This window comes from Danio rerio, chromosome 8, assembly GCF_049306965.1.
Source record: "Danio rerio strain Tuebingen ecotype United States chromosome 8, GRCz12tu, whole genome shotgun sequence".
Taxonomy (NCBI): domain Eukaryota; kingdom Metazoa; phylum Chordata; class Actinopteri; order Cypriniformes; family Danionidae; genus Danio; species Danio rerio.
Window position 1 is genome coordinate 9,277,501 of NC_133183.1, and position 17,810 is coordinate 9,295,310.

The following is a 17,810-nucleotide window of genomic DNA, read 5'->3' on the forward strand; positions in this document are numbered from 1 at the left end:
AGAAATGGTGACTGCTGCATGTGTAAACTTTCCGATTAATGAGATCATTTACTCACCGTTCACTTGTTTAATACCTGTTTGAGTTGCTTTGTTGAACACAAAAGAAGGTATTTTAAAGAAAGCTGGACACCTGAAACCTTTGACTTCCATAGTATTTGTTTTTCCTGCTATGCAAGTCAATAGGTACCGGTTTTCAGCTTTCTATAAAATATCTTCTTTTGGGTTCAGCAGAAGAAAGAAACTCATAAAGGTTTGGAGAGTAAAAAAATGTACATTTTTGAGTGAACTCTTTGGGTAATCTATTTAAGGGTTGCTAAATTATAATAAGATCTTCTATCTAAATCTGAACAGTTCATTTTTTACATGCTTACAGAGAATGGCTCAACAAAACAACCTTACTATGTTTATTATATCACATTTTCTTGTTTGTTAAATGTGTCGGGGACACAATTATTGCACTAGCAAAAGTGTACCTATTACGGCCCTTATAAAATAAATCTCTGATGTCCCTAGAGTGTGTATGTGAAATTTCAGCTCAAAACACCCTAAAAAATAATGTTTTATAACTGTTTGAAACTGCCCCCTTTGAGGCTTTTTATCCAATATGTGCCATTTTGGTGACTGTTGCTTTAAATTCAAATAAGATCATGCTCCCAGGTCTTTTTTTAAATGCTTATGTGTCAGCATAGCAGCAGATTCGAAACTCTAATGGCCTGTTTCCACTAGTACGGTATGGTTTGGAATGCTTTTATGGCCGTTTTCACTGTCAAAAGGTACCTAAAAATGAACCGTACCGTACAACTTTTTGAGTATCCTTTGAAAAGGCTACCTAGCATGACAAAAGGGTACCAAAAGGCAGAGCAAGACACGCAACTGAACGCTATTGGTTAACAGAGATACGTCACTTCTTGTTCAACAAGCCAGAAGAATAAAAACAAAGGAACCGTCATTTTTAAATGCACAGCTGAGACATTACATCCTAATAATATATACATATAATAACGAGTTATGGTCGACCTGAGCTCAAACAAACTTTGTCGTCGTATTGATGAACAGCTAAAAAGCCAAGAAGAAGAGCAGAATTTACCCTGTGACCAGTTGTTTTTTTACAAGGCCGTCTAAAACACAAGACGTTTCGCTTTCTCGTGTGCATTCGCAGGGCATCTATATTTGAAATAACGAACTTCTTGGGCTAATGATAATAACGTACGCATGATTATTGAAGTGCTTCTGACATCAGATTCTTTCAGAAATGGACAAACACGAGAGTAAAGTGTGAAAAAACAAAGGAGAAGCCGGATAAAAAATAAAGGAGAAATGATTGTTTTTAGCAACCTAAAACATTACCAAACCGCCGTGTTTAACTATTATCATCGCCTTTTGGACTATTATGAACTTGAAATGACGGAATTACTCTCTAACAGAGGCTACATGTGCTGGTTAGCACATATTAAAAACACAGATAAGAGGTTTGCACTGACTGAGGGCTATATTTCACGTTGCTTTTAAAAGCAAATAAGGACTAAATATATGCTGTGTGTCCAGTGGCGTAGCGGACGGGCCCGCAGGGCACGCACCGCGGGGGGGCCCCGCGTGATTAGGGGGCCCCGCGTCGTCGCGATTTTCAATAAACTGTTGGGAACAACTGTGGTCGGAACCAAAGTTCACAGGTCTGTGTTCTCTGAACACCTCTCAAGCGGTGGACTACTTCATTCTGATTGCTTGCAGCCAATGTTGCCAACTTAGCGACTTTGTCACTAAATTTAGCGACTTTTCAGACCCCCCTAGCGACTTTTTTATGTGTTATTGGAGATTTTTTTAGACTGTCATTTTTCCATACTGTACCGTCCCTACTCTTCTCAACGAGCTGCGTGTGATGCCGCCGACCCCTCCCCCGCCTCACAGCACTGACAGGCGGCCCAGTCAGTCCTCAACAGCAGCCTCTCCCACCTGCAGCCCGAGAGCAGATCTGCTGTACCGACGACAAATGATTTAGCACAGGCAGTGTGAAGGTATTTCCCTTGTACAGTCAAACCGATCTACTTCTCCTTTATTTTAACAATTTATTTGGACCGTTAATTCTTTTCTTGTTCAAAATCACAGATATTTTAGTGACAGTTTCTGAACTTGTCTGAGTTTATTTCATATGAGAGATTACTGCACATTCACTAACGTTACACATCTATAATGATATACTGTATTCAAACAGCAATAAATGTAGTTAAATAAACATGCTTATATAAAGTGTAGTGCAATTATAAATACCCCTTTATTAACCATAGGCTGTTAAACAGAAACGGTAGAACGTTATGACGTCAGTGATATGCAAATTGACGTATGACGTATCCCCCCCCCTTCATCAGGGGGCCCCGTCAGCGATCCCTGCAGGGGGGCCTCCGCATTTTGCGCTACGCCACTGTGTGTGTCGTTTTTCTGTATTTAGTAACATATCAGAGACTGTGAGGGTCTGTATGTGTTCATATATGTTGCATTTACTTATTTAATTTATAAAATTGCTGACGTTACAGTAGGCTATTTCACCCTATAGTCGATCTGCAGTTTTCATGTTCATAAAAACATTTATACACAAGTTTTAACATGTATAAATCATCTGTTTTGTGAGAAGTGCTTCTCATACGATATGTGAACAACCCTTACAGCTCTACTTTTCCTCGAGAGAGAGAATGACGTTGACTAAAACTTTTTGTAGTACACCATGGCTACCAAAAGAGTACCATTTTAGCAGTGGAAACGCAAGCCTGATGAAGGTGACCAGTACCAACCCGTACCATACTGCACCACTCAGTGGAAACGGGCCATAATGGTGGACAGCTGCTTCTCACTCAGGGCTGTTCATGCTAATGATGAAGAGATCATCACTAATGGGCAGGGCTTTCCCCCACTGATGACACACCAAGGGGGAATGTCAATCAGAGTGTTTCTGCAGACTGTTTTTATCGAGTGTGATTATAAACAATGGAATGAATAGTTTTTTACCATTAGAGGCTAGATATATCTACCTCTTATAAACTGATTTCTGCATAGCAGGTCCCCTTTAAATACAGAAAAATTCAGATTTCTGTGACATGTCCCCTTTAACACACTGACCTACTTAACACAGGCCAGCCATGCACGCTTTCCTGATTTACCCAGAAGTCTTTATACACAGTTTGATGTCATGTTCACATTGTCAGCACAAATCGGGCTGTGATTTAAGCCTAGGATTGATGTCAAGTATATACTTGGTCATATCAGTGGATCTGGACTCACAGTTTATTGAGCTCGCTGGTGATTTGTGTGGAAACGTGCTGTGCATTTATGCTTTCTGGCGTTCAGACACATCACTCAGCCGAACTGTAATCCATTACGCCCAACCGGCTCCATTAAATTAGGCTGGATTGAATTTGCCTGTCTTGTTTTCTTCTCTCTTGTTGGTTCTTAAAGCGCATGCTGTCTGAGGTGATCATGCTAGTCATTTATACTTATTACTTTTTGAATGGATTTACTAGCCAGGCAATTTGATAGAAGTTACCGGTTTTAAAAAAAAAATTCTTGTTAAGTTTACATTGTGGTTTGGGATTGTTTACATTACATGCATATATGCAAATGAGATTTCACATCTGCACGACTGTTCAGAATGACATGTCTTATGCTCCTCAAGGCTGAAATATTACTACAATTTAAACTACGGTTTTAGATTTAAAGTTATTTTAAAATGTAATTTAATCATATGATGGCAGAATCGAATTATCCAACATTCTGAAAACGTAGCACTATATACATTTCTGGAGATCGCGAATTATGTAGCCAGAAGTAGGTATGGCTGCATTCGTCTTTAAAATGAATAAGGGTTTCGAGCTAGCAGCTGACCACTTGCCTCCGTATGGACGGCTTTACCGTTGTTACCAGTTTGTCCAGTAGCTCGCCTAGTATGTCGGCGGACTTGAGACGCAGAGAGGAGGTGACCATGACAATGGGGTTCGTACGATGGCCGAGAGAGCGTAACGCGCTGCAATTTAAGAAAGCACATGCAATTACACAAAACAACTGCAAATAAAGAAGCATTGGTCACAAATTGGTCACAACACAAACAACTGAAGAAACACACAGCAAATTGGTCACAACACTTGCAAATATGCACGAAACACAATGGAGATGTTTCTGGGGGACCCAAAAACATGACAGAACCTGCTGAGGTATGGATGTATTATTATGCTGTCACTGTTGCTCGGTGAAGTGATTGGTGGTCTGTGGAAGGTGAGTTGTTTTTCGTTTATTTTAATATCCTGATTACATGACCTAAATAAAAAAACACAATCATATCTCAGCAGGGTCTGTGATGTTTTTGGGTCTTCCAAATTTGCAAGTGTTGTGACTTTGCAGTGCATTTCTTCAGTTGTTTGTGTTGTGACCAATAAAACAAAACGGATGCCAAAAAATAAAATAAACAAGAAAAATAACAGGGTGAGAATGTGGTAAAATCTGAAAACATGGTCAAAATCAGGCGAGGGTTTTTCTTTTTCTGGATTGCTTTTTAAAACTGTCTGTTGGGTTTAAGGAAGTGGGTTGACAGGTCAATCGGTGCTTTTGAAAACACTTGGTTGGTTTTGGGAAAAGAGGAGGGTGGGTCAGTCGGTCAGTCAGTCAGTCAGTCAGTCAGTCAGTCAGTCAATCGACAGCAGCTTCTGGTGGATTTACACAAGAACAGCATGCGCAAATGGCACTTGTCAGAGAAATTTGAGATCTCAAAAAGCGTACACAGTGGCCTCTGGTGGATTTAAGCAAGAACAGCAGGCGTGAATGGCACTCGCGAGAGAAATTTGAGATCTTAAAAAGCGTACACAGTGACCTCTGGTAGATTTGTGAAAACAAAAACTGCAAAAAAAAAAAACATACCTCCTAGGATAGATTAGGTGCTCTCCAGAAATGTATATAGCGATACATTTTCAGTATGAGTCTGGGTTGTAATTTTTAGCATCCATAATGATAATAATAATAAAAATAATACAATTAAAAAAATGGATAAAAAATGATTTGGGTTTGTCTATTTAGTAAAGACTACAGTAAGATTGTAGATAACAAATATACAGACATTAATTTTATCCTAAAAATGTTTTGTTCATTAAAAAAATTTGTTTAAAACAATATATGTATTTGCCATTATTAAAATTCCTACTGTAGTTCAAAAGTTTGGGGTATGTTACTGTTTGTGTTTTTGTAAAGATATTAATACTTTTATTTATCAAGAATACATTAAACTGATAAAAAAGTAACCAAATATCTGTTTCCACAGAATATAAGATTAAATTATGTTTCTTGAGCAGCAAATCAGTAAATTGAACATTCAGCATGAGATCAACAGAATGAACAGCATTTTAAAAGACGTTAAATTAGAAATTGTTGTTTTAAATTTTAATAATATATTTTTTTTATTTACTGGCAGCACAGTGGTCAGCACTGTCACCTCACAGCAAGAAGGTCATTGGTTCGAGTCCTGGCTTGGTCAGTTGGCATTTGATGGAGTTGAGTTTGCATGTTCACCCTGGTTTGGTGTGGTTTCTTCCAGGTGCTCTGGTTTTCCCCACAGTCTAAAGACATGCGCTATAAGGAGAATTGGATAAACTGAATTGGACAGTGTGTATTAGTTATCAGTGTGTATGAATGTGAGTGTGTATGGGTGTTTCCCAGTACTGGGTTGCGACTGGGAGTGCATCTGCTGCGTAAAACATATGCCGGAATAGTTGGCGGTTCATTACGCTGTGGCGACCTGTGGCGAAATAGAAACTAAGCCGAAGGATTTTTTTTTACAGTATTATTGTTCAAATCAAATCCAATTAAATCTCTCATTGTTTTGAGGGATTGTTATGTGTTGTTTCTGAGAAAAAAAAAGCTGTAATCATGGTTGTAAAAAGTTTTGTGAATCATCAATGTTGGTCTGTCTTTTAAAATGACTTGCATCGCTTTTAAGTAATTGTTTTATTTTCTTGTCAAAGCCAGTTTAATTCACATTTCAATCTTGATTTGAGCTCACGGTATCATTTATACTCATCTATTATATCACAAAACTCTGACTATGAAAGAGAGAGTGGTGTATTTTAAACTCAAACTAAGCAAAGCAAGCCTTATTTTGGCCCAATCCTGCTCAAAGGAAACCAATAACTTCATTGGTTGTGCCAGACCATCGGGCATTTATTGAGATTCTACAAATCACTCTCTCTGTCTGTCAGGCTCATCTTCATCCAGTCCGCGGCTCCTAACCAAGAGTCTGTCCCTTGATCCAGGCCCCTGCCTCGGAGCCCACGAGACCCCACAGCGCCTCTGCTCTGACCCCGGACCCTTGGAACCGCAGCACTGCAATGGCACAAGTGAGAACGGCCCTCAGGACGTCCCACCTCCACCTCCCAAAACACGGCCACCTTTACCTGGGCCAAAGCCTCAAGGTGGGTTCTCTAAGGCTATGTTTACACAGTGATGTAGCCAAAAACGAGATGTTTTTTCTAGGGCTACACAATATAAATAGTTTCAGCATCGATATTGCAGTGTGCGAATCTACAATAGTTACATTGCAATGTCATTGCAAAACAGCAATGTTGAGTTGGGATTATAATTTAAACCATAGGGGCAAGTTTGTTGCTTCAAAGACAATTAATTGTAATTATTTACATAATGAAATCGGTAGTCAACATTTGAAGTTGAAGAAAAAACTGCATCAAAGTAAGAATTGGTAATGTTGAATAGTTTTAGGACGACTTTGATTTTTTGATCCAGTCTTGATCGAGGGTTATTCTACATTTGATTATTTTCTTGCTGTTCCTTAATACTGAAAACAATAAAGCACTAAGTACATTTACATGGACACCAATAGTCCAGACACCCCAAGTTACGAAAAGTCATTTCTGGGGGAGAAAGCAATGATTTCCAGGAGGTTGACGTATCTGAAGGGGACGTATCTGAAGAGCGGAGGGGTTGCACAGAGAGGGGTGGGGGGTGCGGCAGAGAGGGGTTGGCAAAGTATTTGAGGACCAGGTGTGAGATGTGCGATTATCATTATAATTATATCCGGGAGATTATCATTTGTTTGTGAGCATCCGGGAGTCTCTATGTATTAGCGGGAGATTCCTGGAACCAGAGGATGTCTGAATAATCCGATATTAATACTATCAAGACAATACTCTGATTAAGAGTCTACCATGTAAACAGCGATTTTTGATTAATTTAATCCAACTAAAGCCACAATCGAACTAAACAGAAATCGAGTTAAGGCATGTGGAGTATGTCGATTTTAGTCGCATTATTAAAGTGCAGTACAGACATGAAACACCACAATCAAACTATTACTATCGTCAAAGTCTCTTTGAAGCAAGTAATTTCACTTTCACGTTTTTAATAATTTCCCAAAAGTTGATCATCCATACTGAAATGACTGAAAACACAGTGGCTGTACTGAGTATGCGATAAGGTGTTCATTAACTTTTCAGCTCTTGGAAATGTTGCAGCAATATGATGAGGAAAAGTTTTGTTTTTTTAAATTGGATTAACAGTGCGATGGAGCTGTTTCTGTGAGTAACACAGGAGTATAAAAGTTGCAGAAGCATGAGAGACATTAGACTGAGAGACATGCCAAAACAAGTAAGCTCTAAGTAAACATTGTCTTTTGAAGAAAAGAAATTTTGAGCATGTACAGAGTGAAATTAATCTTTAACAATGCTGTCAAATAGAGAACATCCAAAACAAGTGCTGTACAATGTCATCCACCATTTTAGCTGAGCTGGTCACGTGACTAAAATGCATTTGAAGTAGGGAAATGTTCTCGAGCCAGGATTCAAACTCGGGACACCCTGATGTGCTACTATGCACTATATGTCATTGCAGTAACCACTAGGCTACTGCGCCGACCAACTTTCAGTATTTGATGTCAATATGACATTGGTTTAAGATGTTGGCTCAACGTTGAATTTCAGTCGTCCAACGCAACCTAAAATCAACCAATTATCAACATCATTTGATGTCATTATTGGACAACAAAATAATGTCATTATACACTGACTAGACATTGAATTTTGGTCACCCGACTTCACCACCTAAATCGAACCTAAAATTAACGTCTTACATCAACATAAACTGCTGTTGAAGTTAGCAGGGAGAGTTAACCTAAAATTAAACATCACCCTCTGTAAAGATTCGCCTAACTAACAAGTTGATACAATTTACCATACTGATCTCACAATATATATATATTTTTTTTTACAAAATTAGCTGACAATTTAGAAATGAATAGAGGCCTTTTTTATTTCTCAAATGCTGCACGTTTATTTGTAAAATTAAAATATATTTTGTTAAATAAGACAACTAAACTACATTTTTAAATGAAATTCATCAAATAAAAATATATAATTCAAATAAAATACCTTTAATTTAAACAATCTAACTCTAACTTTTCTTATCTTGTTTTTATGTTTATATTTTATTTTTTTAAAGATAAGATATAAAGATATGTATATATCTTTGTTTTTATAAAATAATATATGAATTGTTAATTGTATTTTGTTTACCCTTTATTTAACCGAAACAGACTCTCTGAGATTATTAGTCTCTTTAGCAGGAGTGTCCTGGCCAAAATGAACAAAAAAGATTTTACAGACTTCACAGGACAAACATTAAGAATACCTAAAAAAAATACAAATCATAGAAACACCCTCCGTTTGCTGAGCAATTCACTTAAAATTATCCAAAGAGACCCATTTTTGTTACTTAGACTGAAGAGTATTAATATACGTTAAAGCCTTCTTAGCCAGTTAAGTGCGAACAAAAGGAACAGAGAGAGTATTACAATTCTGAACTGCTGTATTTCAAATTTAATGGAGTTTAATGTGGAGTACAATGATAAGTAATTTTTTTCTGATTTAAATAAGCATTTCAGATCATAACAAGCGTAATAAATGTAGTAATGCATACATTTTTTCTGTTTTCTCGTTATTTTAATGTAATTTAATGAAATAAATATATATGTAATATCAATATATTTTTTAAATAACCAAAATGAGTGAATGATTTGAACTTTTATTACTATAACAATAGTAGTGCATGTTTTGTAATGTACATAAAGGATATACAAAACCTTTATCTATCTACATAGAAGTCATTATTATTTTAATATTATCTGTATTTTAAATTGACCTCATGAACCAATTAATTGTGATATAAAATACAATATGCAATTAGGATGCATACATAAAAGTACAGTCTCTGCTGATGTTCCAGTTAATATCTGTGTGTCTCTCTGTGTTGCGGTCATGTGATTGTGCACCAGTCTCACTTTATTGATTTCTGTATTGATCTTGTCTCGTTCAGTGCCCCCGAAACCCCCTCATCTACAGCAGCAGAACGCTCGACGGCCCCGCCCCCCAGACAAGCCCCTCCCACCGCCACCACCATCCCGCCCACTGCCAGCCGACCCCCGCCAATCACGTGCCACCATGCCGAGGGCAGAGGGAAGCTCCTCCCCCACTTGTGTCCTTTCGCTCATCGAGAAGTTTGAGAGGTGAGAAAGCAACACAAACAGACATTACTGTACGGTTTATTATTCATAACTACAGTCAGTCATGAGTGATGATATCTCCGTTTGTTGATCATAGGTAAGCTCATTTTCATTTGTTTTATGTGCGATTGATTTGCTGAATTTTAATGGGAAGAGGTAGCCACTGTTTTTAGTAGTACTAATGCTGTTTAATGTTTGTCTTAAATGTATGGTATAATATATATGTTGCAAATCTATTATGCTGCAGAACAAATCACCCCGAAAGGGGACAATAAAGTTTACAGTAATATATTAAAATATTAAAAAATATTATATTAAAAATATTTATTATATATATATATATATATATATATATATATATATATATATATATATATATATATATATATATATATATATATATATATATGTAAACAAGAGACTAAATCTTTCATTTTGCTGAAGAAAATTTTTTTAGTTTTAGTTATTATATTATATTATATTATATCATATTATATTATATTATATTATATTATATTATATTATATTATATTATATTATATTATATTATATTATATAATTTAAAAGCATAATCATATAAAATATATATCACATATATAAAATAAATAATATATTATATAAAATACAGATATTTATATCAAAACATAAAAAATTATAATATATATTCATATCAAAATGAATAGTTCAAGTCAAAATATTAAATGTGATTTAAACAAAATGTACTTTTTGTACTTTTTCAGAGATTATGGCTATTTTGGTAATAAAATGGCTAATAATAATAATGATGATAATAATATATTTTTTATTTACTTTTGTTTTAAATTTAAGGTAAATTAAGATACAATTAAGAAGCATAAAATATTAACACTTTCCAGACAATATAACTATAGATTAACTAAAGGTAAAGGGAGATGTGAGTACAGTTGCATAAGAAATTCATTCTTTTTTTTAAGCATAACTATTATATAGATATAAAATTTAGTAAATCGTTTGTTACTTGAGCTATTTAATTCTTGCAAAACAAAATGTATCGAAGGAGCAGTTTGTCCTGGGATATCTTGACTTTTTTTTGGGAATGTTTCAGTAAATTTTTTAATTTAAGGTAAAACAAAAAAGTAAGTAGAATTGCAGATATTAATACAGATATTAATACTTTTTTCTTATTGTTAGCATGAATCTTACATTCTTATTTACATTATATTTATATTCTTTATCTCATATCATATTTCTTTAATATGTTTGTATTTATTTTTAAGTCTTAAGCAAATTAATTTAATCTTATTTAATATAGTTTAGTGTAAAAAGGTTTTCAGTGACAAAAATATATATTATTTACATTTATTTTTATATTTATTTTATTAAAATGAGTTTATTTAATACATTTTATTCAGCACAAACATGTGTTTATTACATGTGTTTTAGATATTTGTAAATACACATATCAAAAAATGTTTCGCGAAGTCATCCACAATATATTTATTTGTGCTTTTTTTGTGTTTAATATTCAGGGAGCAGATAATTGTGGTGCCAGATATCACTGGGGGCGTGATGTGTACCCCGCGGGTCCCGGATCAGCAGGCCACTCCTGGGTCACTTAGTCCTCAAACATCAGAGTTTATCCTGCCCTGCACATCCCTTCAGGAACCTCTAGAGGCGCCGCTGGCAGAGGACGAGCTTGAGAAAGAAGAAAAAGAGGAGGAAGAAGAAGAAGATGTAGACGAAACTGAAGAAGATGACAGCGAGCTTGGGGCGTCCTGCTCAGATAAGCGTCTTTCCATGGAATCAGGCTACGGCGCTTCAGATAAACTGCTGGACAACATGGAGATGACAGCCAACCAATCAGAAATCCCCTCTGACCGATTGTCCCTCCCCCCAGCGCAGATGGACGGGAAGCTGGCCAATCGGGACAGCGGAATCGACAGCATCAGCTCGCCTTCACACAGCGAGGAGCTCTGCTTTGTTGGGGACGAGGATCGGGTCGGTCATGAGCGGGAGATTTGTCCGTGTAGCCCAGGACCAGGGATTTCATGTAGTTATGTGGAGGGTCCCGATGAAGAGGGGGCCGGCGGGGAGGAGGCTGGCAGAGACTCAGAGGGAGACAGTGATCTGGAGGAGGGCAGTGGAGACGAGAGCGAGATGAACCCCATGGCTCTACAACCTCTGCCCAAAGCTGAACGACAAGACTCCACTGAGGTCAGAAGGGTGCTTTGTTAATGCCATATACCATATCTACATGGCTATACTCACAGTGGAATAAGTAAATGTTGAACATGTGTGGTTTATTTATAAAATAATTTCGAGATGATCACATGCTTATGATCAACACGGCTGGCACCTCTGTAATCTGCTCTATAATAGAGCATTATAAATAACCAAAATTTTTCACTCCGGTTATCTTCGTCTTGAAGCTTCCCCCCTTCCACTCCTACTTCCCACCCTTTTTTTTCGATATGGCGACACGGTGGCCCATTGGCTAGCACTGTTGCCTCACAGCAAGAACACCGCTGGTCCAACCTCCCATCAGGCCGATTGGCGTTTCTGTGCGGAGTTTCTATGCTCTCCCCATGTTTGCGTGGGTTTCCCCCGGGTTCCCCGGTTTCCTCCCACCGACCAAAAACATACACCATAGCCTATCAACTAAACCAAGTTATCACCCAGGACAAACTTAGTTTACACTTCTCACACGGCGACAAGCAGGGGAGTTCTCGAGACCCACCTGAGCTCGAACTCCCCTCTCGACCCTTCTGACGGGAGGGAGCCCCAGGCTCGAGGATATTACGAGTTCAGGGCTCTCTCCCGGGATAGCATGACAATTCAGCTCTATTGATTATAAGCCAAGTGTGAACTCTCGAAGTCAGCATTTTTCTCAGAGAACATATTTCTAAAGGTGCTGTTGACTTGAAATTTTCACCGGAGGTTGATAACAACCAAAACAATCTGTATATGAAAAGAAAACAAATCTAATTAATTTACAAATTAAGTTATGCTAAATAAAATGAAATGACGCAGGGAAAAAGTATTGAACACATGAAGAAAGAAAGGTGTAGAAAGACTAGACAGCAGCTGAAATATCTCAGTAGTTCTTCAGCAACCCTCTGCACTTCCTCATTGGAAATGAATGTCAGCTGCTTCAGTCCAACATCTACATTATAAGGTATTATAAGTTGATAAAAGTTAAAAAGTATTAAAAGTTGGTAAATCAGTCAGCGCCAGTGGTACAGTGGTTAGTGAGTCAACACATGCACTCCGGTGCTCGTGGTGACCTGAGTTCGATTCCACCTCGTGGTCCTATGCAGATTTTTTTCCCCTCTCTCTGCTCCTCATGCTTTCCTGTCAATTCTCTCTAATGTCCTATCGAATAAAGGTGAAAACCCCTAAAAAATAATTGAAAAAAAGTTGATAAATCAATGAAGAAAAATTTAGGGCCCTTAAAAAGCATTTAAAAAGTCTTAAATGCTATTTTGCATGTCATAAAATGATATATAATTTTTGATTATGCAATGTTGTGTGCTAAAGTTTGCCTGAATTAAATCTACGAAAAACAGCAATGTTTTCTCTAGGATTTTTTCCAGCTGTGGCGGCAGACCTTTTACTTAAATCTACCAATTACCTATGCCGTTATTTCAATGACAAATGGAGAAATGTTGTGAGCGCAGTATTAGTCGAGATCGCATTTATTTAATACGAGCATGCAAATCTTTTGGCTTGCGCGCCGATTTCCTCTGCACAAAACCTCTTGCACTCCCCCTCAAATATACGCTGCTCAAGCGCAGATCTTCTTGTGCGCTCTCAAATAAACACTGCTAAAGTGCAATTTAGCGTGTTTATGTAGTGAGTATGTGTTCAACATTTATTAGATTTGCTTGGAATATTTATGAATGTCTCCAGGACACATCAATGCCGCTCTGTAGGCCTATTGAAGTAAAGTGAAACGGCCATAAACTCCAGCAAGCTAAAGTCATTATATGCAGAGCCACAGACCTTTATCTATAAATAAATTAAAATTATGGAAACTGTTTTCATCCTGGACGAGGCAGTGGCGCAGTAGGTAGTGCTGTCGCCTCACAGCAAGAAGGTCGCTGGGTCGCTGGTTTGAACCTCGGCTCAATTGGCATTTCTGTGTGGAGTTTGCATGTTCTCCCTGCCTTCGCGTGGGTTTCCTCTGGGTGCTCCGGTTTCCCCCACAATCCAAAGACGTGTGGTACAGGTGAATTGGGTTGGCTAAATTGTCTGTAGTGTGTGTGTGAATGTGTGTGTGGATGTTTCCCAGAAATGAGTTGCGGCTGGAAGGGCATCCGCTGCGTAAAAACTTGCTGGATAAGTTGGCAGTTCATTCCGCTGTGGCGACCCCGGATTAATAAAGGGACTAAGCCGACAAGAAAATGAATGAATGAATGTTTTCATCCTAAGTGAAAACTATGTTGTGTTTGCTGGCCTCACGCACCACACGTCAGTGAGTCAGTCAGCACGTAACCTCAAAAGGTTAAACAAATGACGCACAGCACTACTACGATTACAGAAAAGTTTTCCTTGTTCTAACTAACTTACCTGTCAATAAGTTTTAGTGCGATTATAACATGCTATTAAAAACGACAACAACAATGACTGAATGTTTTAAATGAGAAGCTTTAATGTAGCCATGGCGGGATGCAATTTGGTGTGTCGCTCCGCCATGGAAGAAGGAATGTAGCGGAAACCATGTGTCCAACTGGCTGAATTAGCCAGGTTTAATAGATTTTCATTATATAATTAATGATTTAGTTTTGGATTAGTTTCTTACATTAATATTTAGTAAATATTAGGGTTGTCATGATACTGCATTTCGGTACAAATCGTTACTGAAATTTAAAAAACGTCCATTTCTCGCTTACATTTGAGCGTTGTTGAACATGTTCGTAAACAGCGCTGATTTGCCATTGTGTTCACGTGTTCAACAGAAATGACTGTGATTGGCCGTGAAGGTCATCAGTCCACCAAACTCACCGCCATTTACTGAGTGTAGTGGACCCTTTTCCCAAGCCCGTTATGACATGTTTAACGGTCATCAGCATCTTAAATCCTTAAAAGTTTTTAATATTTAGATTTAAAAAAAACGTATGAATATTTTATGTATTTCTGTATGTATTGTATCATCTTTGTCTGAAATTACAAAAAATTAATAACCGCTTAAGCCAGGTGTTTCTAATGCAGTGTCTATGGAATTAGGCAGTAAATTTTTATGTTATTTTCTCCTCTGACTGCCATCTTCAGTCTCACACAATTTTTTTTCTTTATCTGGAAGTCTTGATCACACCATCGTGGAGTTTTTCTATTATTATTTTAGAAAACAGGATGTAAAAAAAACATTTGATGTACTCTCCAATTCACTGAGCTGTAAGTTTACTCAACTAAGACAACTTCAGCTACTGAGACACCCGGAAATGTGAAAAGGGTCTATCACAGAAGCCCTAGAAATGATCGATTTAAAAGTGAGATGAATGTTAGGGTGTACTCGTTTATGCTGTGTTCTGTATACGCACACACAGTTGGGAGAATCAGACCATCATTTATTCACTCTTCAGTCCAGCTTCTTGTCACAGATGTGCAGGTATGTTGAAACCTGTTGTTGTCTGGCAGATGTCGGTCCAGCAGCGGGTGTTCAACATTGCTAATGAGCTCCTGCATACGGAGAAGGCGTATGTGTCCAGACTGCACCTCCTGGACCAGGTGTTCTGCGCTCAGCTGATGGAGGAGGCTCGAGCCCGCAGCTCCTTTCCCTGTGAGATGGTCATGGGCATCTTCTCCAACATCTGCTCCATCTACTGCTTCCACCAGCAGTTCCTGCTGCCCGCGCTGGAGAAACGCATGGAGGAATGGTGAGGGATGCATTTACAGTTGAAGTCAGAATTATTAGCCATCCTGTATATTTTTACCTCAATTTCTGTTTAATGGAGAGAATTTCTTTTAACACATTTCTAATAACTGATCTTTGCCATGATGACAGTAAATAATATTGGACTAGATATTTTTCAAGATACTAGTATTCATCTTAAGCAAGTTTGGGTAAATAAGCAAGTCATCGTATAACAGTGGTTTGTTCTGTAGACTATCGAGAAAAAAAAATAGCTTAAAGGGGCTAAAATGTTGACGTTGAAATGGTTTAAAAACATTTAAAACTGCTTTTATTTTTGCCCAAATAAAACAAACAAGACTTTCTTCAGAAGAAAAAATATTATCAGACATACTGTGAAAATTTCCTGAATCTGTTAAACATCATTTAGGAAATATTTGAAAATGAAAAAAAAAACAAACAGGAAGGCAAATTAATAAATATTGACCTATGTCAGTATACATGCAGAATAAAACTGGGTTAATATAGCCAAATTTATATAAATACAACACATTAGATAAAGCCCTTCCAGCTGCAACCCAGTACTGGGAAACACCCATACACTTTCACATTTACACACATACACTACGACCAATTTAGTTTATTCAATTTATCTATAGCACAGGTCTTTGAACTGTGGGAGAAGCACCCGGAGGAAACCCACGCCAACACGGGGAGAACATGCAAACTTCACACAGAAATGACAACTGGCCCAGCTAAGGCTCAAACTAGCGACCTTCTTACTATGAGGCAATTCTGCTACCCAGTACGCCATTCTGATGCCCTTTATATTATATTATATTATATTATATTATATTATATTATATTATATTATATTATATTATATTATATTATATTATACTATTTTATAATATGTTATTTTATTCTATATTATATTATATTATTCTATATTATGTTATTATATTCTATATTATATTATATTATATTATATTATTCTATATTAAATTATATTATATTATATTATATTATATTATATTATATTATTTTTTTTCTTATTGTTGCTTATTAATTACACACTTTTAGTCTTGTTTTTTTATCATTTTAAAAATATTTTTAATAGTAAATATAATTAGCCTACTAATAGGATAATACTGACATTAAACTGATATAATATGATGTGTTTAACTTTTTAGAAGTGTAGTTAACAGGGGCTCATATAATCTGAGTTTGAATTACAATTTTTTGGACATATTTGGAGGATAAAGTAAACAACAGTTTCAAATTATCCAAACAAATAGAAGCCGGGTATGTGTTTTTATAAACTAGTCTTTAGTTAGAAATGTTGCCGTTTTGTAAGGGGAAGTGTGACCTTTTCTAAGAGATTGGACAAAAACGATGAATGAACCTTGACTTGTGCTCCTCTCTCCTCAGGGATCTGAACCCCCGCATCGGGGACATCCTGCAGAAACTGGCGCCTTTCCTGAAGATGTACGGCGAGTATGTGAAAAACTTTGACCGGGCGATGGAGCTGGTGAACACCTGGATGCAGCGCTCATCCCAGTTCAAAACCATCATTCACAACATCCAGGTACACCAGAGAATGCTTTCTGCTAAACTAAGCATGTAGTGCTGCGTAATTAAACAAAAAACTTGTATAAATACTCATATTGTTGTTTAAACTGCAACGGAATGATTTATATTTTTGTGATGTGTTTTAAAGGGGACCTATTATACCCCTTTTACAAAATGTAAAATAAGTCTCTTATGTCCCTGGAGTGTGTATGTTTAGTATTGGCTCAAAAAACCACACACATAGGGCCCTATTTTGACAATCCATGCGCAAAGTGCAGAGCGCAGGGCGCAAACGCATTCAGGGCATGTCAGAAACCACTTGTCAAAATTACGCTTTACGCCGTGGCGCATGGTCTAAAAGGGTTGAGTTTATTTTCTTAATGAGTAAAACGTGTGTTTTGAGAATAAACCAATCAGACTCCCATCTCCCATTCCCTTTAAGAGCCAGTTGCGTCGCGCCATAGCGCATTTGCTATTTACATGACGACTTTGTAAGTGGAAAAACTGAGCGTTTCACTAGCAAGAAAACAGATAAACAGAGCATCTGCAGCGCGAGAATGAGAGATAAGGCCTCATCATTATCTGCTTTCACTTTCGCTCTCGTGGATAGGGAAACCTTGTACGCACAGACATCAAATAGCCTATAAATAATTAATTTTGTTTGTTAAGCGCAAACATTTGTTTCAAAACTATTTCTAAATTCAGTTCTAATTTCCAGCAAACGAATAAATGAACAATAATAACGAAGTGTGCTCAAAAAACTGAGTTATATCCAAATACACATGCTGTGCCCCATATACTCTAAAACCTGCAGGTGGACAAATCTAAGCTTGTTTTTAATAAAACAAATATAAATATGCAGATAATAAA

At 37.1% G+C, this 17,810-nt stretch overlaps 1 protein-coding gene across 4 annotated transcripts in view; it reads left to right on the plus strand.

Moving 5' to 3' along the window:
• The window catches only part of fgd1 (FYVE, RhoGEF and PH domain containing 1), a 114,579-nt gene that overhangs the window by 67,984 nt on the left and 28,785 nt on the right, over positions 1–17,810 (plus strand). For 2 of the 4 annotated variants that reach the window (XM_683702.9, XM_017357409.4), the window contains exons 2-6: positions 6,228–6,440; positions 9,352–9,541; positions 11,047–11,731; positions 15,155–15,393; positions 16,800–16,956. In XM_683702.9, coding sequence (XP_688794.4) covers positions 6,228–6,440; positions 9,352–9,541; positions 11,047–11,731; positions 15,155–15,393; positions 16,800–16,956 — 1,484 coding nt within the window. The remainder of the gene's footprint in view (positions 1–6,227; positions 6,441–9,351; positions 9,542–11,046; positions 11,732–15,154; positions 15,394–16,799; positions 16,957–17,810) is intronic. The other 2 variants (XM_017357408.4, XM_017357410.4) reach the window with 1 other exon arrangement.